The sequence below is a fragment of the Cadophora gregata genome (genome assembly GCF_030347475.1).
Source record: "Cadophora gregata isolate MNR1 chromosome Unknown scaffold_11, whole genome shotgun sequence".
Taxonomy (NCBI): Eukaryota; Fungi; Ascomycota; class Leotiomycetes; order Helotiales; family Ploettnerulaceae; genus Cadophora; species Cadophora gregata.
In genome coordinates, this window is record NW_026695934.1 from 40,021 (window position 1) to 62,609 (window position 22,589).

At 49.5% G+C, this 22,589-nt stretch overlaps 8 protein-coding genes across 9 annotated transcripts; 4 read left to right on the forward strand and 4 right to left on the reverse strand.

Moving 5' to 3' along the window:
- The first annotated feature begins 278 nt into the window (after window positions 1–278).
- Window positions 279–944, forward strand: ONS95_002111 (uncharacterized protein). The gene has a single exon (XM_058495348.1). It carries the CDS (start codon window positions 505–507, stop codon window positions 808–810), a length of 306 nt encoding a protein of 101 aa, XP_058354075.1. The 5' UTR covers window positions 279–504; the 3' UTR covers window positions 811–944.
- A 622-nt stretch (window positions 945–1,566) lies between these two features.
- Window positions 1,567–2,655, forward strand: DED1_1 (DEAD-box ATP-dependent RNA helicase; the record flags this gene model as incomplete). The annotated part of the gene is made up of 2 exons (XM_058495349.1): window positions 1,567–1,745; window positions 1,812–2,655. 2 exons carry the CDS (start codon window positions 1,567–1,569, stop codon window positions 2,653–2,655), a joined length of 1,023 nt encoding a protein of 340 aa, XP_058354076.1.
- Window positions 2,656–2,955: 300 nt separating this feature from the next.
- DED1_2 (DEAD-box ATP-dependent RNA helicase) lies at window positions 2,956–5,902 on the forward strand (the record flags this gene model as incomplete). Its single annotated transcript, XM_058495350.1, has 4 exons — window positions 2,956–3,153; window positions 3,225–4,457; window positions 4,630–5,279; window positions 5,380–5,902. The coding sequence occupies 4 exons, from the start codon at window positions 2,956–2,958 to the stop codon at window positions 5,900–5,902; spliced, it is 2,604 nt and encodes an 867-aa protein (XP_058354077.1).
- A 1,538-nt stretch (window positions 5,903–7,440) lies between these two features.
- ONS95_002114 (uncharacterized protein) lies at window positions 7,441–10,928 on the reverse strand. Its single transcript, XM_058495351.1, has 4 exons — window positions 9,452–10,928; window positions 8,705–9,400; window positions 7,784–8,631; window positions 7,441–7,712 (listed from the first exon to the last, which is right to left on the reverse strand). The coding sequence occupies exons 2-4, from the start codon at window positions 9,092–9,094 to the stop codon at window positions 7,622–7,624; spliced, it is 1,329 nt and encodes a 442-aa protein (XP_058354078.1). The 5' UTR covers window positions 9,095–9,400; window positions 9,452–10,928; the 3' UTR covers window positions 7,441–7,621.
- Window positions 10,929–11,298: 370 nt separating this feature from the next.
- ONS95_002115 (uncharacterized protein) lies at window positions 11,299–13,837 on the forward strand. The gene is made up of 2 exons (XM_058495352.1): window positions 11,299–11,791; window positions 11,843–13,837. Exons 1-2 carry the CDS (start codon window positions 11,362–11,364, stop codon window positions 12,820–12,822), a joined length of 1,410 nt encoding a protein of 469 aa, XP_058354079.1. The 5' UTR covers window positions 11,299–11,361; the 3' UTR covers window positions 12,823–13,837.
- Window positions 13,838–13,882: 45 nt separating this feature from the next.
- ONS95_002116 (uncharacterized protein) lies at window positions 13,883–15,354 on the reverse strand (the record flags this gene model as incomplete). Its single annotated transcript, XM_058495353.1, has 2 exons — window positions 14,417–15,354; window positions 13,883–14,351 (listed from the first exon to the last, which is right to left on the reverse strand). Exons 1-2 carry the CDS (start codon window positions 14,848–14,850, stop codon window positions 13,883–13,885), a joined length of 903 nt encoding a protein of 300 aa, XP_058354080.1. The 5' UTR covers window positions 14,851–15,354.
- Window positions 15,355–15,435: 81 nt separating this feature from the next.
- On the reverse strand, window positions 15,436–18,476 carry ONS95_002117 (uncharacterized protein). The gene is made up of 2 exons (XM_058495354.1): window positions 17,847–18,476; window positions 15,436–17,794 (listed from the first exon to the last, which is right to left on the reverse strand). Exons 1-2 carry the CDS (start codon window positions 18,357–18,359, stop codon window positions 16,247–16,249), a joined length of 2,061 nt encoding a protein of 686 aa, XP_058354081.1. The 5' UTR covers window positions 18,360–18,476; the 3' UTR covers window positions 15,436–16,246.
- Window positions 18,477–18,661: 185 nt separating this feature from the next.
- On the reverse strand, window positions 18,662–22,132 carry MEP5_1 (Fungalysin/Thermolysin Extracellular metalloproteinase 5). Of its 2 annotated transcripts, XM_058495355.1 has the most exons (7): window positions 20,916–22,132; window positions 20,473–20,867; window positions 20,299–20,426; window positions 20,051–20,219; window positions 19,789–19,964; window positions 19,218–19,713; window positions 18,662–19,163 (listed from the first exon to the last, which is right to left on the reverse strand). In XM_058495355.1, exons 1-7 carry the CDS (start codon window positions 21,276–21,278, stop codon window positions 18,974–18,976), a joined length of 1,917 nt encoding a protein of 638 aa, XP_058354082.1. In that variant the 5' UTR covers window positions 21,279–22,132; the 3' UTR covers window positions 18,662–18,973. The 2 variants fall into 2 exon arrangements, with proteins under 2 accessions (XP_058354082.1, XP_058354083.1); XM_058495356.1 differs by having other exon boundaries at window positions 19,218–19,964; window positions 20,916–21,861.
- Between the last annotated feature and the right edge of the window lie 457 nt (window positions 22,133–22,589).

Genomic DNA, 22,589 nt, shown 5'->3' on the forward strand with positions numbered 1-22,589 from the left:
GGAAAAACGAGGGGAAATCTTTGGTTTGCATCGATAAAGATGTTTACTTTTATCTTCAACGAGATTTAAGTAAAGAGAAAGGGGAATAGAGAGACTCCTTCAAGAAAAGACTTCCGTTATCTGTTTGTTGTTCAAATTATCCACCTCTGGCAACACAGTCCAACACAGTCGAGCAGCAACTCGGGCTACAGGCTTGGAGCTCGGAAGGACAGGTAGAATAAGATGACTTGAGGGCTGTAGACAATTGAGATGGTGATTCTTCGAATATAAAATATATAGCAGAATATCTTGTGGAGAAATGAGCTGGAGCCTGGAGACTGTCTGTGTAAATTTTGATGTAGGCATCCTACACCAAGAAGCAAAGGTACAGGGGATAAGCTCACGAATGGCCAAGAAATGGGAGATACAGCATTCTACATATTATATCTCGGAGATCTAAGTTGAATATACAAATATGAATACCTGACTCTCTACATTACCTTCTCGAAGCGAGAAAACAAGAGAATGTCAAAGGGTCTGCCCCTTCCCCTTACCAAAAGAAAACACCCGTCAAAGCGGCCAATCAAAAATCAGCCTGTCGACTTGCCTCCAACAGAGCAATTTTCAGTTTCGGTACTTCCTATTCGTCGCCTCATACTGCAAGTATTCCTTTATGCAGGATTTCAAGATGCAGAATCCAATCAAAGCCACTTGATTTGTTCATTCGTCCTGCCTTCAAGAGCCCTCAGCTGCAGGCAGGCCATGGAGTGGCGGCATTGGCGTGGGATGTTGGCCGTGAGAGCTGGCGGGCAATGTATGGGCAAATCATAATCTAGAAATGATTCAGTACTACTACTACAAGACAGAGGTATAACTTCTCATTGTATCAGATCCTAGTCATGTCATGTCAGAAGATACAGTATGTAATGTACCTGACTCGGTGCGGCATCAGAAACCATCGCCTGTCGCCCCTACATCAGCTCAATGGAAGACGGGCAAAACCCGCCCCAATCGTCATACAGTACTATCACGTGTAAATTGGCGGTGAATACTTATGCTGACTAATACTCAGCTTTGGCCTCTGTTGGGGGTCTGCCCTTCACCCCAATCGGACAGCGCTAAGTCGCATCAGGCCAAGCGAGTTATCGGTTTTGTCCTACTAAAATTTTGCCTTCTTGACCGTCTCGTCCGTCTTCTCCCTCTTCCTTCTCCAACCCTCCCACAAACAACTACTTCACCCTCTCCCGCAAACAACAACACCACTACTCCTCTCTTTTCCTTTGAAAGTTCTTCGTTCTTTCTGGGGATATACACACTCTACGTTACTCTGCGTGTTACGATTTCGCGTTTGATTTGACATAGACTCACTCGGATCAGAAGCATCCATCATTCACGGCCTTCTCGTCCTCCTAATCGTTTCGACGGCGTTTCGCCTCCACAACAACACAACGCAAAAAGACCTTCTCACGCTCTCTTATAGATCCCACGGTCTTTAACGAGAACAGCAGATTTCAACGCTCACCAGTTCACTCGAACCTAATATACCAACAACCTCGATCTTCAGCCTCACCTCGACCAACAACCAATATGGCGGATCAACTCAACATGGGCAACCTCAGCCTTGGGGGTGCTGGAGAGCCACGCTCATACATCCCTCCTCACATGCGAGGAAAGATGGGTGGCCCAACTCCTGCCGGACCTCCCAACGGTGGCCCGCCCCCAATGAACGGTGGAATCAACGGCAGTGCCTGGGCTGGACCAGCTGCGTAAGTTATACCCATACCCTAACCTCCCCCGTATTCACTGATGGCCTGCTAACGTACTACCCCAAGCAGAAACGGATACGCAGGTGATGCTCCTCGTCCCGCAGGAAACTGGGCCAACGCCCCTGACTTCACTCCAGGTGCCGGTGGACCCCCTCCCCCACGTGCCGCTGGCGGATGGGACAACTACTCTGAGCCAAAGGCTTTCAATCGCAACGGATACGGCAACCCAGGAGCTGGAGGTGGCAACACCGGTTCTGCCCCAGCTCGTGGTGGTGGTGATGGACAGTGGAAGGATGGCAAGCATATCGCCGGACCCGTAAACCTCCGCATGGAGCGTGAGCTGTTCGGTATCGCCGATGATCCAACCAAGCAGCAGACTGGTATCAACTTCGAGAAGTACGACGATATCCCAGTCGAGGCTTCCGGAACCAACGTCCCCGAGCCGGTCCTCCGCTTCACCAACCCTCCTCTCGATGACCACTTGATCCGCAACATTGAGCTCGCTCACTACAAGGTCCCAACACCAGTCCAGAAGTACTCCATCCCAATTGTCATGGGTGGTCGTGATTTGATGGCTTGTGCCCAGACTGGTTCCGGAAAGACTGGTGGTTTCCTCTTCCCCATCTTGTCCCAGGCCTTCATCAACGGTCCTTCTCCAGCCCCAGCTGGATCGGGAGCCAACTTTGGACGCCAACGCAAGGCTTACCCAACCTCTTTGATCCTCGCGCCTACTCGTGAGCTTGTCTCCCAAATCTACGACGAGTCCCGCAAGTTCGCCTACCGATCCTGGGTTCGTCCATGTGTCGTTTATGGTGGTGCTGATATCGGGTCCCAACTCCGTCAAATCGAGCGTGAGTGCCCCCTTCCTTCCCATCCATTTGAGCAGTACAGCGTTTCGTTCCTTCCATGAAGTATCGAGTGTTACATGTTCTTTCCATCCGTGGGGTAGCAAGTGCTACAAAATGTTCCTTACGACATTCGAGGATGATTCCTCTTCATCCCTCAACAACCTCTCCGCAAGGACCTGTCTCAAGCTTCTGCGGCTGGTCTGCAACGTCAATTGAGCTGGTTCTGCCGCTCCTGGTCGGTGTATCCAAGACACTCTACTTGGTAAGTGTCTAGTCCTCTCCGCGTCGTGCACAGCATTAACGTTGTCCAGGTGTGACTCCTCGTCTTTCTCCACAGATAGAACGGCGTCCATACTTCGAAGATGACTGGCAAGAAGAGGAAGACCGACATCCGTCCCTCCCATACCATCACAAAGTACTTCAAGGCGTCAGACGCTGTCAGACAGTCTGCCACGAGTAGAGAAGCTCTCTCCGACATTACACCCAACAATGCCGTCAGGGAACTCACTATTCATGAGTCTGCTCCAGGCAAGGAGTCATTGATGACCGTGGTCAACAAGGTAAGCTCTCTTCTACCCTAATCGGCACTGTCGATTTGCATTGGTTTGACAAGTACTTACACCTATGCTAGGAGACGTACGCCACAAAGGCACTTGAGGAGACTCGTGAACCTTTCAATAAGGCGTCATACCTTGCCAAATTGACGAGCTTTGACGACATTTCCGCCTTGCTTCTGTGGCTTGCGTGGACATTCCTCTCTGTCACCAGCCGTGCTATGTTCAACATCGAGCATGAAGTCGCTTTTCCTGCCAGGGGCGCCATGGAGTCTTTCTGGAAGCGTTTGCCACTACAATTTGCCTCTGGCTTGCTCCCTGCTCTCCAATCTTCTTCTCCACCGACGATAAACTACTTCAAGTCATTGTCATTGTCTCCCGAGAAGAAATGGGCGATCTACCTCTTGGTACTGGAGCATGAAGATTCTGGACGTCGTCCAAGAGTTTACGTCGGCAGTGGAACTTCCGTCCAAATGGGGGTCAAGTCAAGACTCAACAAGTATGACAGAAGAGAGCAAAACGGCACTACCGGTTCGGACAATCCCATGCCTCGATGGGTCGAGAAGTCAATGCTCGAAGGGTACAAGATCACCCACAAATGCCTTCTGTGCTGGACAGGATTGCCAAAGGCGTCGGATGTGTTCCATCTGCGCAGTCTGTTCCTGATTCTCGAGACTGTCTTTGCTTTCCTGTTCGCCGCTATGGTCAATCGCGACAAATCTTATGGAATGGCCGATTTCTGTCCATGGTCCCGCGAGAGTTTCACATATGATGGTCTCTGCGGCCATTCCGCCATGACCGAACAACTTGGCATTCATCATCCGGACGCCACACCTGATGAGATCAACCGATGTGCTGCGGAGAGAACTGCCGCGTCTGTAGCCAGACGAGAAGCCTCCAGAGCACCAGGCTCGAAAGCTACCAACCAAGTCAATTACATCAACAGCCACCTTGGTGCTGCAGACTACAGATGTGAGCCATGCAATCAAACCTTCGGCGCAAAGGCCAATTACGACAACCACATGAAGACTGATCGCCATGCTCGGAAGGTTGAGGAGGCGTCTGGCGTTCCAAAGGTTTACAAAGGACGCGGTGGTGCTCAGAATGCCAGAATGAACAAAACGTTCTGGTGCGAAGACTGTCAGCGTCCCTGCGACTCTCAAAAGAGGCTTGAAAGTCATTTAGCCGGCAAACCACACCTCAAACAGCTCAGAGTATTGGCGTTGGCGGCGGCGAAAGCGTCCAAATCGGCGGCCCCGTTTGATACCGAAGCTGATGTTTTTGAGGACGTTTCCGGACTGTCTGACGCCGTCTGAATATCATTAATCTCGTAAAGCTGGGGTCATTTTGAAACTTTTGGACGCCGTCGAAACACCACGGATTCTCTTTCTTTCTGTCTTGCCAACTCTTTCTTTTTGTCACTCCATCATGACCACGTTAACAAGCTCGCTCATGTACATAAGCTAATCAATCAACTTTTAGGTGGTACGCAAATCGGGTCAACCGAATTTTTCTTTTCCCTTCCCCTTCCTCTTCCCCCTTCTCACTTTGGTCTTTGCTAACAGTCGAAATGGTTGTGATCTTCTGGTCGCTACTCCAGGTCGTTTGGTCGATTTGATCGAGCGTGGTCGCATCTCCCTCTGCAACATCAAGTACTTGGTTCTTGACGAGGCTGATCGTATGTTGGACATGGGTTTCGAACCACAAATCCGTCGTATTGTCGAGGGTGAGGATATGCCAGGTGTTCAGGATCGTCAAACTCTCATGTTTTCCGCCACCTTCCCCCGCGACATTCAGATGCTTGCCCGTGATTTCTTGAAGGATTACGTCTTCTTGTCTGTTGGACGTGTTGGTTCCACATCCGAGAACATCACCCAAAAGGTCGAATATGTTGAGGATATGGACAAGCGATCAGTCCTGCTCGACATTCTGCACACCCACGGTGCCGGTCTGACTTTGATCTTCGTTGAGACCAAGCGTATGGCCGACTCTCTCTCCGACTTCCTCATCAACCAAAACTTCCCAGCCACTTCTATTCACGGTGATCGTACTCAACGCGAACGTGAGAGAGCTTTGGAGATGTTCAGAAACGGACGTTGCCCCATCCTGGTTGCCACTGCTGTTGCTGCTCGGTAAGTCTTATTATCCCAATGTCTGAAATCTTCCTCGAACAAGTTTCGAGAGACTTGACTTCACGCCCCGCATATGTAAACAGAACTAACTATGTAACAGTGGTTTGGATATTCCCAATGTCACCCACGTCGTCAACTACGATCTCCCAACCGATATCGACGACTATGTCCATCGTATCGGTCGTACAGGTCGTGCCGGTAACACTGGTATCTCTACCGCATTCTTCAACCGTGGCAACAGAGGTGTTGTCCGTGATCTCATTGATCTATTGAAGGAGGCCAACCAAGACGTCCCAGCTTTCCTCGAGAACATTGCCCGTGAGGGATCCTTCGGTGGTGGTGGACGCGGAGGTGGACGATCCGGTGGTGGCCGTGGACGTGGAGGCGGTGCCAACCGTGATTTCAGAAAGTTCGGCGGTGGCGGCGGCGGACCATCCTACGGCGGTGGATTCGCTGGTGGTGCCCCATCCTATGGCGGCGGTGCCGGTGGATTCGGTGGACCTCCTCCTGCTGCTGCATATGGCGGTGCTCCTGCATACGGTGGTGGACCCCCAGCTGGTGGTTACGGTGGCGGAAGCTACGGCAACCCATCTGGCGGCGGTGGTGGTCAATCTTGGTGGTAAATCCACCCTGACGACGTCTTCCTTCGACCCTGTTTTATATACATAGACATGGGAAAGGCGTCATTTGAGGTATCGGTCCTTTACTGATGCCTGGGTCACTCGGTTCCTTTTCTTTCACATTTTTTCGACAACTCGATTTCTCTGCTTTGCGATATCGATTTTCTGGTGGCGGCAAAATCACGATCGAAGCTGGCTCATGTCCCTTGCAAATTGAGCTGGCTTTACATTGTGCTTTCGACCATCCAAACGGCATACGAATAGATAGCGTTGTCTTTTGTTCCTGGCTGTCCCCTTCGTCTCGAGATACCCAATAGACAGAAGGCGATCAGGCAGATGCATGAGACGCCACATACGGCGTACCGGTCATTTGAGTTTTATTCACCTTGGGGAGCGTGGAAAATCCCTGGGTCACAGAACGCATCATGACGGTCATGTTTCGGAATCAATTCTGCTTTCAATAATATTCATCGGAGGTTTGGCAGACTGTCTAGTCTGGTCTGGTCTGATGCTTCCACATAGAAGATCGTGCGTGCACGTGGTTGTTTTTTCCTCGTCGTTTTTATCATTTGCGAAATTGCGTTGGCACTTTTTTTTGCTTCGTTCTGCGTTGCGATAGACAAAAGTGGATGGATGGATGGAAAAATCTTCTTCTCGGAACTTCTTCTCTTCTCATAGGGCGACAGACATATGGGAAGGGGGGATCTGGGAAATGGGTTATTCGGATAATGATTGATCTGATTGATCTCTGCTTTTCGGTTTTTATCGATTTTTTTTTCTCATCATGGAAAAGAAAGATTGCGTGTGGGGTCTGCCAAATTCGGCAAAAGGGCAGGCAAGGCATAGATACCCGATTCTCTGTTTGTTTCTTCTTTCATCGCCCCCTTCATCCAGGCGGATGGAATGGGATGGGGGTGGGATAGGAAAGGAGGAGACGAGCGAGGAGAATAGAATCAGATCGATGCTTGGCTTGGCTTGACTTGGTTTTGCGCATGCATGCATACATACATAGAGGCTAGCTGGTGGAAAAAGGAAGTGCTCCTGTCCATTTCATGCGGCTGGCGTACGTGCGTGCGTGCGCGCGAGACATTGCGATACAGCGAACACGCGCTGAGTGATGGGATGGAAAGACATTAAGTGGAATGATCTGATCTGATCGGTGATTCTGATCTCGAGGGTTGATTGATATCCAAATACGAATAAAATGAAAGTCCGTTCACCATACATATTTGTTTACTTCTGGCTTGTGTGATGAGATGTGATATCGTGTCACCTATGACCTACCTGTATTCTTCTTGCCCTCGGGTGAGCTTCAATGAATACTAGCACCGCAGTGAGAAGAAGTATCGCATCTGAGTATACCATTTCTCCCTTCACGCTGTGTCTCTTAACACATGTTCATCGGACTCAGAGTGACAACATTTCTCCCCAGTCAGCACTGGCGAGAGTTTTGCCCTATCCGAGAGACAAAGTCCAACGAGAGCGACCACTCTTACCATCAGATAGGCAATTGTAGATTTTCAAAAGCTGCCAGTTATGTGGTTAAGAAGTATTCAACAAGTTGTTGGAATGTTATTTTCTCGGTATATACAAATGATGTCCGAACTCAAATATCTACAAGAAGACCTTCTTCCCCTTCCAACGGCATGCTATCCCATCTCAATCCCCTCTCGTCTCATCTCAACTCATCCCCTAGACTAGATAGACGGAAGAGCCAAACGCTTAAACTCCAGGAGCATAAGTCCTCAACGTCGAATCATAGTAGTTGTACCCAGTGCTACTCGGTGGCTCAAAGCCAAAGATGTAATCGCCCCTACGAAAGCAAGTCAGTTTTCGAAATTCCCAAATGAAAGAGATAGAGGAAGATAAGAGTAAGTAACTCACCACCAAGGTCCCCCACCCCACCACAACCCCCCAGTCCACACATCCGAATTCGCCTTCAACACATCCACCATACCCTTAACAGCACTCATACACTGCGAATTCGCCCCTCCCGCAAACTCCCCAATAATGCCCATCTTGCCATTACTCTTCAACCAAGCCGTCGCGCTCGCGATCCTCTCGGCGCCAATCGTTCCGGAAACGCAGTTCGCGCTGGTGCCGGACCCGTCGCTGTCGAGGTACTGGTGCATCTCGTAGACGATCTTGTTCTGCGGGTCGGTGAGGGCTTTCAGGTTGTCGTTGACTTGGGCCCAGGTCCAGGCGCCCGAGTAGGAGTTGCCTTCTACGAAGATGTATTGCGATGTGGCGCCCGTGGCGCGGATGGCGTCGATGGCGCCTTGGTTGAGGTTGAGGACGAGGGTTTGGTCCATGTCGTGGTATTCGTTGTTGGTGTCGAAGATCTGTTGTTGTGAGTGTGTCAGCGAGTGATCAGCAAAAGGGTAAACAAGAAGGGGGTGGAATGTGGGAGATGGGTAAAGTAAGAGTCCAAAGTGGAAATGGAAGATATCTCTGGGTGGTGCACGTACGACTTTGGAGTTCGACTTGAACTGGTTCGCGACATTCGTCCAGAAGGTCTTGAAGGAGTTCACATCCGTGATGATGGCGCCGTTGAACCGTCCAAAATTGTGCGGGTCGAGAATGGCATATGCTCCCTTGCTGGTGATGTGGTTCACCGTGGCGGTCAAGTTGGCGAGGTATGCTGGGCCAAGAGTACCTGTGATGCCGGATGGTGCGAGGCGCTCCATGGAGAAGGCGATGCGGAAGATGTTGTAGCCTTCGCCGATGAGTGTCTGTACATGTTGGTGTTAATTTTGACTCCTTGAGTAGGAAATTGAGGATGAGACAGCGAGGGAGAGAACATACATCAAGCGCACCGTTCGCTGGGAAAGTGAAATCTTTCCCCCAAACACCAGGATACGCCCCCTGGCCAAATTCAGCACCAGACTCGTTGATACCGAACCACTTGAACTTTCCACTTCCGCCACCAGTTGAAGTAGGAGGCTTGGAAGTCGTGGTCGAACTTGGCTTCGTGCTGGTCACCATTGTAGTGGTTGGCTTTGCAGTCGTACCTCCTCCTCCTGTTCCTGGTAGACATTGAGAGTACCATTGGCTCTGGTAATAACAGTAGTATCCTGACACACAAGTCGTTGTTCCGCTCCAGTTGGGTCCTCCGCATTGTGCGTAGGGTCCGAGTTGAGCTTGTGCTGCTCCTGCAGCGAGGAGGCTGCTGAGCAGGAGGGATGGGGTTCTCATTTTGTCGGATGGAAGAACAAAGTGAGAGAATGCTTGCTGTCCTGGACGGAGGAGGATCCGATATTGAGGAGGGTGCTGGGCTTTATATACTCTGCTTTGAACCAGAGCTGCAAGGACTTGCTCGCATATAACTCTCGCAGGACTTTAGATGAGGCATGGCGGGCCGATGGGACATCAATCTAGAGTCTCCATGGTAGATTACCATTTCCGAGTGGTATAGTACAACGGCCATTGAGAGTTCAAGTGGAGAAGAAAAGGATTAGCTGTTGGCGGAGAGCATGATCCGAAAACGGGGGTTGGTTGCAGCTAGAACATTTTGTAAGAATTAGCGTTTAGATGAAGGGATCGCCAACATACTCAAAATTCCTGATCTGTGGTGATTTCCCCCAAGGACCGCTCTAGCAAGGTACCATAAAGCTTCTCGGCATCCCTTGCAATATAATTTACATCTTGCAAACAAGCATATGCCACCTACCGGAGTACCTCCCGCACACAAACACACACATACAAACACAACACAAGCCCCCTTACCATTAAGCGAGCTCCATCTTCCTTGTTGTCCACCTACTTACCTAGTAGACAATCCCTTCCCCTCAATATATGTTCATCTGTCATCTGATCACACTCACCTCAGGGCCAGCTCGGCCCACGAGCCGAATCCCAGATCCAGGTATACGCCTGTTGGTGGGAACCACTGCCTTCCCCTGCTCGGGTCATTTCTCAAACGAAAAAACTCTTGTTTTTTTTTTTCAATTTATTTACGTCGCGTGGTCGTTCACCCCCCTTCCTCCGGGAGATGGATAAACGTGGTAGCGTTCTCCGGACGGTGGTGCTGGGAGTGCGGTGCGGAACGTAGGGGGCCGTCACCCCTTTTTGGGGGATACTTGTCCCTTGCTTTCTACTCGTACCTTGCTCGCTTTCCCCATGGGACCCCGCAGGAAATAATTAGTTGCTCAGTAGTGATAAGGAAATGTATCACGCCGCACCGCACGCACGCGATCGTGAGTTGCGGCTCGTGTTCCGAGGGAGGGGGGAATTCTTCCACGACTCGATGGCGATGCGGTGGAGGGATGTGATGCGATGCTACTTGTGGGATTAGGGATTAGGAGAGAAGGTTTGAGCTTTTTGGTGGGGGAGGGCGCCACACTTTATTTGGTGCGAAGCGAGAGGATCTCTAGAGTAAGGAGGTGCAGATTCGGTGGAACGGGAGGTTGCTGCGAAGGTTCCAGGAACCTGAACTTTCAGAATCTGGGACTGTGGCGAGATTATTATGGGATGGAAATTTGGAGGTGTTGTAACAAGGATTAAATGCCCAATGAGGAGTCACCACGTGAACAAGATTTTCAGAAGAATGTCAGAGGAATGTTATTGCGAAGTTACGCTCGCAAGCCGCCAACAACCTAGTTTATCAGAATCTCGGATTTACATATTTCACAACGGCTTCAGAGGGACGAGCAATCACATCTCTCGGATGAGGGATTGCTTGTATAGGATTCGTCAAATTCATATTCGAATCCAAGCAGTTTGACGAATTCCAAGCCGTATCCAACCGCAGACAACAAACAAACAACATACCTCTCTGAGGATTTGCAGCCAGGCTCGCGATCACGTAGGATCGATCATTTCGTATCATTGAATATGATTGGCAATCTATCATGGCAAAATCCAGAATTACTCTCTTGCAAACTAGCTAAGAGGACGACAATAGGATTGTTGATACGACAAGGATTACTATTCTGTTGGGAGACAGAGTTCTGGGTTGTATCAAGCTTGATTGTTGAAGGTAAGCTGAAGCCGCGGTTATATACAGAAGAAACCTCAAGTAGCTCCTTCCCTAACATATTCAAATTTGTCCAATTATGAAGTGATCAAAATCAAAGAAAGAGAAAGGATGTTGAAATCCGTTAACTTTCTTTAGCTTGGGGCAAGTGACGGTGTTCTGTTCAGGCTAAGTATTTCCTCATATAATATTGCATTGCGTGCCTGTGACGTATAGCTGGATACGCGACATTCAACAACTGCTTGTTAGTTTATTAGTCTTCAGTGGTTTTTACATGCTTGTGGCTATCCAGTCATATACAGTGGCTTCAAAATCGGCTTTAGCCTGCTCGCCTCGTGATTGGTGACCGTAGACGCACACCCGCGTGATGGTGCCTGTGATGCAGTGAACCCCTCAGCAGTATATCTGATATTAGATTCTCAGCCTTCTCTATTCCCTTCACTGTAAGCAGTCTACGGAATTGTTATAACTCCATCGATATACAATCATGACCTCTTCGGCAGCCAAGCTACCGACGCAGGATGCCAAAAACGAGGCTCTTTGTACATTTTGCCTTGGTATCAATATCCAGTCCCTCAAGAGTAGCATAGGCTACGAGCACCAGCCAAATTTTGCATCACTTGTTCTAAGTTCATCAACATGTCCCTTATGCGAGCTTATTACGCAATCAGTGAAACGCACACTGAACAGAAACCGAGTTTTGATGCATAGCCTCAGCGATGACCTTGGACCAGTACGCCTTATTAGTGCTGGCCGAAGTCTGGCTCCAAAAACGAAAGCTAACCGGGTTTGTCCTGAAGGTCCAGTTGACGAATTTCTCTTGTTGGATGAGATCGCGGTGGCGATTGGAGAAGAATTAGTGAGGAAGAGATGCTTCTCCTCATTTGGTGCACAGCTCGTCATGGTTGCTGCAAAGGGTCAGAAGCCTCATCCAAAACATTAGGTATATTCAATTAACCTTTGAAAAGGCTCTGCCGCGGAAGCAGCTGGGGTTCAAGCTGGCCAGTTGAATGACCGTTATGCCCTTTCAGAGAATAACATCCAGCGAATCAGTGAGCTGTTGAAAACTTGTTGTCTCAATCACAATCAATGTTCGTCGGAAATGTTTCACAACCTCAGCAGCAAACATCATGAAAAGTACGGAAATTTCGGTCTCCCAAGTCGATTAATCGATGTGATGATGGAAGATCAGTCGAAGGTCAGGTTAGTGGATGTACAAGGTCGACATGAATACATTGCTCTAAGCTACTGCTGGGGCAAGTCCCAACGCTTAGTCACCACTAAGGACAACCTTGCTCAAATTCAAATGGGTATTGAGATCTCTTGCTTTGCCAAAGCCATTCAGGACGCGGTACTCTTCACCCGAAAGCTCAAAACTCGCCACCTCTGGGTTGACGCGCTATGCATCATCCAGAAAGGCGATAATTATGTAGATTGGGCATGCGAATCCCAAAAGATGGCTTTGATATACGGTCAATCCTATCTCACAATCGCAGCAGCCTCAACCAAAGGTTCCGACGAATCATTTCTTGACGTACCCAGATCTCCCCGCGTTGCTTGTCCGTTCCGCGGAACTCCCAATTCGGACCCGAGTGGCGAACTCTTCTTCAGCATACCATTCATTGATTTCGCAGAAGATTTTGAGTCTGGAACGTATGGCAGCCATCTTGCTACACGCGGATGGGTCAAGCAAGAGAGACTATGTTCACGACGTACCGTGCACTTCACAACGCGCAAGATGTACTGGGAGTGCAGATCCACGCTCTGGGCCGAGACTGGTGAGATCTGTAAACCTCTGTTCTATGATGGCTCCAAACAGGCCGCGACATACTCTCGAGGCATGCAGCTTCTGAGACTGGGGCATTCGTCTACCAACAACGCCGGAATTACCAACCTTTTCTTGAGCATATGGTCAGAGGTGGGGAGGAATTCTCCGAGTTGCAGTTGACTAAATCAAGAGACAGGCTTCCTGCAATTGCAGGCCTAGCCAGACTTGTCACCCTTAGCTTTCCTGGCCGGTACTTGTCGGGGATGTGGGAGCAAAACCTCTCTAATGCTCTGCTGTGGGTGCCGAGGACACGCCCCATGAGGCTGGCAGTGGGGACAGGTGTACGTGCCACATCTTGGTCTTGGGCTAGCACTGTCGATCCTGTTAAGAGTTCCACTGGTATTGATGGTGTTGACAGCCCAGACTGCCGCATTGATTTACGCCAAGTCATCACCTCGTCTGACGGGTCTGAAATACTAGAGCATGTCGGGGCAGATATATGAGTGTCACGTCTCATTGGAACCGGAGTTGAAACCTAAAACCTCGAGAAAGCACTGGAAAAATCCGTCGGGAGATGAAGACAGCGGTCCGGAGTATAAATTCTGGCCATTGCTTTCGGAGGATGCGGATCTTCCTCAGAATGGAGCCAATAACGTATGTCGATTCGATCGCGAGAGAGGTAGTCAGAATAAGTTCTTCTTCCTTCGGCTTGAATGCTCAGCAAAAATGGCGCTTTGCCACTGTAGAGGGTTACTCCTCGATTGCAAGAATGACGTTTCATCGGACCAGATCTCATACACACGTGTCGGTGTTGGGTGGGCTTCGGATCCTATTTGGCACGACACCAAGAGCTCATTAGTACGTCTCGGGTAGCTTTTACAACAAAGTCAACACTCCTGCTGAGTAGGCTCGACTGCTTCCTGTCTGCGCCGAACTAGATCGGATAGTTGTGCTGTCTTTAACTTGCGCTTCAAGACCCATAAAGCAGCCGAAGACGAGGAATTAGGAGACAACTTGGTCAAATGCTGCTTGGTGACTTCTGGGATATCATGTGTCGGATGGATGTAAAGAAGAAAGGGATTTCAGATAGTTTATGAACTTTCAAAAGGGGTATCAAGATTTCCTCATGGTCTGCTATATCAGCCATGGCCCAACCATCCAAAGCAGACAGCATAACAACTTTAATCTCCCTCCACCTCCCCCTCATCATTAATTCACCCCCAACCCTCACCTACCCTATCTACCCCCTCACATTCCCCAACCTCTGCCCAGACGTCCTAAAACTCCTACTCGCATCCATAGCCGGACAAGCCCACAGTTTCCTCCCGCCCTTCTCAACAATCGCATGACTCGTCTCCGCAAACCCAAACGGCCTCGCATTAACATAGATATTCTCCCACTTCCCCTCCTCCACGCCATATATCTCATGCGCGATAGTGAGATGATCGATCCTTCCAGCTTTCTGCTCGCTATCCCACCACTCCCACGCAGCGCGGTGGGCAGGGCTGCTGTGCGCCCAGGCGTGCACGTGAGAGATGGACTTGAAGTACATGATGGAGAGGGAGTGCGGCTGTGTAGGGACGTTGTTGGAGCTGTAGTCTGTGTAGCCGAGGAAGCCGTGCGTGAGGGGAGAGCGTTCCAGCTCGGTGAACATGGCTTTGGCGTGGGTGCCCATCTCGCGGTATTTGGAGTAGAAGAGTCCGAGGGGGCTGGGGGGATCGGTTCAGTTAGCTTGGTGTTTATTGATATATGTTGATGGGTGAGGGGAACGCACTGAGTACACCTATTCGAAAGCAAGAGAATACACATCTCCCCTCCCCCAACACTCCCCCCCACCTGCCTCATCATCCCCGTCCCCTTCTCTCCCGTCTCAGCCGGCGGAAACACAGCACTTAACCTCCCATGCTTAACTCCTTCCATCAACGGATTCTCAACCAGCCCATAAATCTTCAGAACCAGTCTCGTGACTTTGAATATTGCAAGTCCAAACGTCGGTAGTAACGCGTAGAAGGGACGAATAGGCAGTAAGAGGATGATGACAGATTGGAGAATTCCTCCCATCAACAGCCAGTCGGTAATCGTGAAATGCGCACGTATCCGGACTCGGCCTTGGGTGCCCAGTAGGGGATGTGTGGGGTGTATCCATCCTCGCGTCGATTCAGATAGAGGACGTTTCTCTGTTGGGGGGTGTAAAGGGGATAATTCCATCGTGACGGCTGGATCTAAAATATCTGTACAGTACGCACAGCTCCCCAATGCTGAAGCGAATTGATTGAACTCGATTTGAAAATGAAGGATGAGAAGTGAAGACGTCCAGCGAGCGATAAGAAAGAGATGAAGCTGACACTCCCTCCCTGATAAACCTTTAGCTTACTACTCTGCCTTGTGCAAATCCTAGGTAGTTCTTGTCCTTCCTTGTCCGTCCGTGTGTCACCCGCGCCGATCAATCAATCAATCAATCAGTCAGACACAAGCCACAAGAGTTAAACTTGACATCCGCATCCGCATCCGCATCTCGTCCACAGGCACTTCAGAACAATAAACTTTCCACAAAACAAGTCGCAAAAAGAGACGCGCTGACCGCGACATATTTCATTTCTTAAAATTGGTGCTGGGAGAAATTAAGCTTCCATTAATGCTCCTCTATGCATGCAGGGCACCACCTCACGCACGCTGCAGCCTGCAGCCCTGGGCCAATGCTTGGCTGCTACGTTTTTTTTGCAGCGTGGGGCGTGGTCGTGGTGGCGTATTGATGCTCAATGAGGTATTCGGCTAGCTGTGTTGGGACGGCGTGTCGTCTGGGTGCCGGAAAAGGGGTACCGAGGTTTGGCGAGGCGAGGCGAGACGAGGTGAGGGGGATTATTTTCCTTCCTTGACGGAAGTACTGTACTGTAAGTTCGTCTGTGGATGGAATGAGCTTCAAAGGCTAGGTAAAACAGGCTCTGGGACAGAAAGAAAGGAAGGAGAAGAGGAATATCGGTTCTTGGTCGATGTGATGGAGCGGCTTTCCTCGCTTATTCGACATGAGTTATCTTTTCTCCTTGATCTTCTTTCTGTCCAGCGGCTTGCCTGCAGCCTGCCTTACGCTTTACTAAAATATGCATGGCACAGTCTACAGAGCTGTATAAACCTGTCCATAGAATCGAATAGTGACAATCATGCCCACCAGCTTCTATTACTTCGTCTTTTCTCTTCCAAAGCTATTACTATAAATCATTTGACCTACACGGTGAGTCTTTGACGTCAGTGGGATCGCCTTTTTTTTGCCAACTGTAGATTGTCCATCCACGAAATTTTGGCTGCTGTCAGACCCGAACCAACTCGGGGTTAATTCTCTCAAAGCGGTTTATACGCTTGGCATGAATCTGACATATTGGGGGCGACCCCTTGAGAGTCGACAGAAATGCATACATTCTGCCCCGAGCACGGCCTTGTCATTTCTGTATCTCCGGCATGCAGGTCTCAGGATGGATTCCCTTGAATGATACATAAAGAGCTGCGGAGCGACACCCCGACTCGTCCTCGAATCCTAACCACGTAGACCACATTCAAAGTTTCTATTTTCATTCAAAAGCGACACCAAGAATTCATCAAGTCCCCATAATCATTGCTTCATCCCCGAAAACGCCTCCTCAACAGTCGCAATGGTCGCCATCGCCGCCCTCTCCATCGCAGCCAACAAATCGCTCCTCTCCTCCCTCGCCTCGATGCCCCTCAGCACCATCCCCAACGTATAATGCGTCTTACAGTGATCCAGCGAAATCGCAATCTTGCTCCCCCAAATCCCCAAACACGCATCCATGGCAATCTTGGCCGTGGCCCGCTCCGGCATCTGCACACCGAATGTGTATTGTTTGTCGGAGAGTGTGTTCTGCCAGAGACCGAGAGAGACATAGAGGGCTGCGATGAGGAAGTCGGCTTTGAAGAGCTCGGCGAGCCATTCGTTGGATGTAGATGTGGATGTGGAGGATTCTTCGTAGAAAGTGCGTTGGAGGATTATGAGGGAGTAAGAGCAGGAGAGGGAGGTGAAGTAGGATTCGGGGTGGAGGGTGATGGAGTCTGGGGCGAGGGATTGTTCGCGGTGGAGGGCGAGGAGGAGGCGGCGGAAGAAGACTTCTGTGGCTATTCTTTGATGGTTGACGCAAGGGCAGTCTGGATACTGTATGGAAGCAGATTTGAACGTATTCTCAGCGTCTTTGAGAAGGTGTTTGACTTGATGGCTGAGTGCTAGGACGGTGTTTGAGTCGATTGGCTGATTGGGGGAGTTGATCAGGGAGTTGATTTTGATTGCTAGTGGAAGCGATTGTGCCAGTACGCGCTGGTGTGAAGAAGATGTGAAGATCTTGGGATCAGGCAAGAAAGATGTATCCGACTCCAAGGAAATGTATTCATCGTTGAAGTTTCTCGGTTCCGGAACCACAAAGTCAGGTGAAGCGAGCAGGATCGGCATCCCTGACTCCATGGACATTTGCACATCGAGGCACATGAAAGTGGTCCAGAGTCGCTTCCTCATTTCCATCTCTAAGAGTGGCATATCTCCAATATCCTCGAAGTGGCTCGGATCCTGGTGGAGACCGATGGACATAGCGAGTCGTTGGATAACGCCCATGAAGCTCCAGAGTCCATCCGAATCGTCGAAAGCAACGATGTCGATGTGTTTCGCAATGGCCATCATACACATGGCTCTTAATGTCACCAAGCTGGGTTTATACATGAACGATGTCTCGCTGAGATAAAATTCCGCGGCGTCGAGAAAGCCGTCTACCATCTTGATATCCTCCACTCGTTTCGCACGTGGACAGCCAAGACCCAACATCATCATAAATTGTGCAAGCCATGCAGGACAGGCATCTTGCGAATTAATCCAGAATTCATCAAGTTCCATCTTAAAAGTCGGAATATGTAAAAGCCGATGTGTCATCTCAAAGGTGGTCAAATAATTGTTGATGAACGACTCAACTAGCTGTCGATCCGGGAGTATTGACAGGACGGATTCTGGCGGGACGAAATTGCTATGCTTGCCATGACGGAATGGGAAATTTCTGTTGCGTTTTGTTCGGCTTGAATAGAAGCGTTTGCACTCCTTGAGTCGTTTGGAAGTTTCTTTGAAAGCTGGGCTGCATCCGAACATGAATGGCTCGATTTCTTCGAACTACTAGCGTGAGAATGCGTTAACATAGATGCGGTATGACTGATGTACTTACTTTCCCAGTGATGGAAGCCCAGTGTGAGGGACCTTTAAATTTGACGTTCTTATCCTTGTAGCTCGCATACCCGATCCGATGTCTCTTGGTGTTGTCGTTCTGGTCTTGGGTATGGTTAGGGTGAGCTGGTCCTTTATCTTGACTTGTCGAGGAAGCCGATGATGGGCCTGAAATCGCGCTCGCAAACCCTGACGAATCGGAATCTATACTAGAGCCAGTATGATCACTCCATTTCAAAAGACTACCCTTGGATGTCTTATTTCCAATGCTCTTGTCTTGACCATTAGCGATGCCTAGTCGTTTTTGCCGATCTGATACCGAGCTATATCTGCAATCACGCTTATATCGGACGCAGCTATCACATGGCTTCTCACGGTTACATCTGATCTTCTGCTGGCGGCATTCCGTACACGACAATGGTTTCCGGTTCCTGGTTCGTATTGGACGTCGAGATGTTGCGGGTACGGGCTTGCCATCTTTGAATGACGATGGGGTGAGAGTATCTATCTCCATCGGGGTTGTTGTCTCCGAGGGTGCAACAAGGGCAAGTTTCCAGACAACAAGTGCTTCTCTTATTTATTCTTGGATAATTTAAAACAAGAAACAATGTTAGTAACGAGTGAGTTTACGAAGGGACGAGAGACTCGGGTGTAATATGAGCTCGGAGATAAGAGGACGATTTCGGGTAAGATAGGCGGGCATCCCAAGACCTTATTAATCAGCACTGCATCTTCGTACGCGGTAAGCACGATGGCGATGGGTAAATATCCACGGCTTTATTATCAATCACGGAATAGAGGAATATCGTTGAGTCAAAACAATTATGGCGCAATGCGGACGAAAAAAGCTCGGTATCAAACTAGAAATGGGCTGAATGCACTATGAGCACGATTTGAAACACATTTATCAGGTCAAGTAGGCATCAAATCCGTGAAGGCAGAGGACCAGGTCCAACGCATCGAATATCAAGCTTCATTCTCTCCACTTAACTCCATCATATCATAGCATCATAAACAAAAACTCCTATTTGAAGAAGACACCCCAAAAGTATGCAAACAAGAAATTCCACAAATGTGGAGCCACCCATTACTCTTCCGAGCTGCAATCGCTCCTAGACACCCCTATACTTAACAACCGCTCGGCAGAGTGTAGCTCTCGACACGGTTGTTGCTTCCACTACCTTGAGAAGCACCACTTCCAAGACCACGCTTGGCGAAACCCTTCCAGAGGAGACACTTGTTTGCACCTCCGGTCAGAGCGAGATCAGCATCGATGATGGCATTTCGTGCAGTGATGAATGTTGGGCTGCAAGGTTGCCTGCTATGAGTTAGTTACGTGAACGATATGTAAGGGATTGATTGGAGTACTGACAACTTCATTCCCTCAATCACAATCTTCATTGCCAAGAACCGTCCATCAGTTGGCACCTTGCCAGAGAAGATTGGTACTCTCGCAGAAGTAATACCATACTGATCGACCAAGTTCCAGAAGACCTCGTACAAGATGGTAGCCCAGACCGTACCAATGGTGTGCACAGCGGTCATGCCGTTCACGCTCTTGTAGGTATATGGGTTGGTTGTCAAGCTGGTGGAGTAGAGGTAGTTGCGAATACCGGCAGGGTTGTTGTAGACCCAGTCGCCAAGTGGATAGTTCTTGGAGCGGGTATCGGTTGTCTTGACGTGGATGGCGATGGCCATGAAGTCGGACCATCCTTCGCCCATGCCGCCTGACTCGGTGGTGCCGAGGCATCCTGAATTGGCCGGGCCTCCAGTGAGGCGGTTGGAGAGGCCGTGGGTATATTCATGGATGACTACGCCAGCGTCAAAGGAACAGTCACGTTTTGGGGTGGAATAGGTCCAGATGTACACTGGATGGCTGTCAGTCCTGGACTTGTGAATTTATATTGTCGTTGGGGATATGCCAAACTTCGAGCTATACTTACTGCGCATACGTCCTGGAGTGCCATCAGCAGGGGTAAAGAAGTTGGCATTGTTGGTACCAGCTCCGTCTTGGGCATTGAGTTGGACAGCGTCATTACCACGGCCGCCTTGACCGTTGTTGTTGGTCTCGAAGTTACCGGCTGCCTCGTTGAATCCGAGGACGTAGAGGAGATCGTGGCTACAAGGGAAAAGATATGTTAGCATTATCATCTTCAGTGACAAGAGGAAAGGATTGGCCTGGGCGATGAAAAGCTGAATACTTACTACATATTTGCAGTGTAGAAGAGCTGAGCGACAGAAGCATTAGCGTAGGTCTTTGGGTCGGTATTTCTCAGGTCGAGTCCAAAGTTGAAGTTTGCACCCGAGCCACCGTCGGGTCTGTAGTCATTCAGGTAGGCACTGTCGCCTTCCCAGTTTGCCTGTGCGATACCGTCTACAATATCGTCAGAATCAGATCAAGAACTCGAGCTGGCGGCGACCGCCGTAAATGCACATTGATTGAAAGGACTTACTATTGCCACGGGTGACAGTATAGGATGTTGTTCCGTCACTCTGGAATCCAAACTCAGAAGCAGCGGCGAGCTGAGGGTTGGTCTCGACTGTGCGGCTCCCCTTGCTGGGATCGATGACTAACCAGGGGCTGGTTTCGATTAGCGAGTTCCATCAAAACAATTCTAATTACCCACAAGACAGTGTATGAAGCGTCTGAGCCATAGTCAACAACACCCAAAACTTCGCTTCCACTGACTGCGTCAAGATAAGACAATAGCCAGTTGTCACCGATGTCAGTTTCGACTCTCCAGGTGAGTGTCAAAGTACCGTCGGCTTTCTGGAAGTAGACGAGCTTTGCTTTTGGCTCGGATAGTGTACCAGTGGAGCCTTCAATGACATAGTGCTCAATTGCTTCCTCTGGAACAGCGACGGCATCAGAGGCTTGGATGGGAAGAACCAAGGTGCTGGTCACGCCTTGCAGAGCAGCGACCGCGTCAATCTGGTCACGCTTCTCGAGAGGACTCTCAGCTGGGATTGCTCCTGTGTAGAAGGAGTTTCCATATGAGAAGACAGTTCCATCAGCGGCAACCTAGATTTTGTTACTAAACCAACTTGTGGTTGAGGGAAGAGAACTTACGTTGACATTGAAGTCGGCATTGTCGATATCTAGACCGTGTGCAGTTTGTTTGAAGTTGACATGGGCAATGCCGGAGTCGCTCACGTAGTGATCATCCACGACGCGAAACTCAGCACCAGGTGCTACGCTTGCAACCAAGGCAGTAGCAGTGTCAACATAGTCAGCTCTTCTCACAAGAGGGACAATCTCAGACTCCGCAGTGGCAGTGGCATTGCTGTAAGTACTCTCGGTTGTGATTCGGAACTTGGTCAAGTCGATGACTCTTGGGGAGAGTCCGCGTCTTGAGGTAGATGGGGCAGATGGGTGACCCAGAACATTGGCTGCCAAGAGAGCAACCGTTCCAGCGTGAGAGAGAAAGCGCATCTTGAAAGAATAGATATTTGACAATGAGAGACTGAAGGATTCTTGCGAGTCTGCTTGACAGGATTCCCATTCTTGTTATCCATCATCCCCTTTATACTTCTTCATCTTTTCCCCAGACATACCGTTATCCTATCTCATCCATATCGGAGAACCATCTCAAAAGCAGATATACCAAGACATTCGAATGCTTGAACATGTCTTAAGTCTTCCTCTATTGAGATAACTTCCTCTTGGAGCTAGCAGAGCCAAGGCACAAGATGCTCATATGACTGGAGGGAGATATTGTTCCTGGTGTCGAAGCGCCCTTGGAAGTGCAATCAATTGGATCTCTTGTGACTGGCATCCTCAAGGAGCTAGATAGAAGACCCCGATGCATTGCCAGCGAACGGGCTACCAAGTTCCTTCGGGAATTTAGGCCGTAGACGGCAGTTCCGTCGGAGGAGACTCTTGCAACCTTCTTCATCTGATAACATGTCCCTGTTCAATACATTGCGCACATGCAAGGAACAATGTCAGGCTTTCATCTCCAGCCTCTGATGTTGTGTCTCGCGACCTCCATCACGACATCGCAACCGAGACAAGGTGACAGCATCTGGTCAGGGAGCCGATTTGTACGATTCATTAATTGAGATAAGCAATGCAATGGCCTTGCAAGGGCGACTTGGCAGCCTTGTCGCCAAGATATATCTTCACTCACCTCCCTACTTGGGATGTTGGAGCGCGTGACCCCAGTATCTCTAGAGACTATATGGCCCCTTAAGCTAGATAGATGGGGAAGGTCCGGCACTGGAGAGAGGATCTCGGTAGAGCACATGCCGCTAGATTCGCGACGCAAATAAACATAAGCGCCCGAGAGATAAAGCGGAGAATTGATTTGTGATGATTATTAGATTTGGAGTTGAGGCTGGGGGAGTGAAGAGCAAAGATGGGATAAGGGGTGGATCGGAGCTCACCGCCTCGTATTGGCGGTACGACATTTAACCGAGGTGAAGAAGCCGAGATAAATACCACGTGATTCCCCTGAGAATTCCAATTGGGGTCAGTCTGAGTTTATTGTTCGTACCCAAAGCAGTCCAGCCAAAGAGAAGTAGAGACAGAACTCGCGGGAAATCTTCAAAGTAAGTCATGTTGGTTGATTGGACAGTGCCAGGAACCTTATCGGTGGAAATCTCAAGTCACGTTTTGAGACCGCTGCAACTTTTCCAAGGAACTTCTCGTGTTCATAGACTATCATCATAAACACTGAAATGGTAGTTAGAAGGAGCGTTTCGCATTCTCTCTGTTTCCAGGGGCTTAATGGATTGTTTTTAC

Coding starts and splice junctions, on each gene's coding strand:
- ONS95_002117 (XM_058495354.1), bottom strand. CDS start 18,359: ATGGAGATAGATACTCTCACCCCATCGTCATTCAAAGATGGCAAGCCC. Junction 17,795..17,846: donor GGGCTTCCATCACTGGGAAA/GTAAGTACATCA, acceptor TCACGCTAGTAG/TTCGAAGAAATCGAGCCATT.
- ONS95_002111 (XM_058495348.1), top strand. CDS start 505: ATGTCAAAGGGTCTGCCCCTTCCCCTTACCAAAAGAAAACACCCGTCA.
- ONS95_002114 (XM_058495351.1), bottom strand. CDS start 9,094: ATGAGAACCCCATCCCTCCTGCTCAGCAGCCTCCTCGCTGCAGGAGCA. Junction 8,632..8,704: donor CAGCGAACGGTGCGCTTGAT/GTATGTTCTCTC, acceptor CAACATGTACAG/ACACTCATCGGCGAAGGCTA. Junction 7,713..7,783: donor TGGGGTGGGGGACCTTGGTG/GTGAGTTACTTA, acceptor TTGCTTTCGTAG/GGGCGATTACATCTTTGGCT.
- ONS95_002115 (XM_058495352.1), top strand. CDS start 11,362: ATGACCTCTTCGGCAGCCAAGCTACCGACGCAGGATGCCAAAAACGAG. Junction 11,792..11,842: donor CGTCATGGTTGCTGCAAAGG/GTCAGAAGCCTC, acceptor ACCTTTGAAAAG/GCTCTGCCGCGGAAGCAGCT.
- MEP5_1 (XM_058495355.1), bottom strand. CDS start 21,278: ATGCGCTTTCTCTCTCACGCTGGAACGGTTGCTCTCTTGGCAGCCAAT. Junction 20,868..20,915: donor ATGCCGACTTCAATGTCAAC/GTAAGTTCTCTT, acceptor AACAAAATCTAG/GTTGCCGCTGATGGAACTGT. Junction 19,164..19,217: donor GTGATTGAGGGAATGAAGTT/GTCAGTACTCCA, acceptor AACTCATAGCAG/GCAACCTTGCAGCCCAACAT.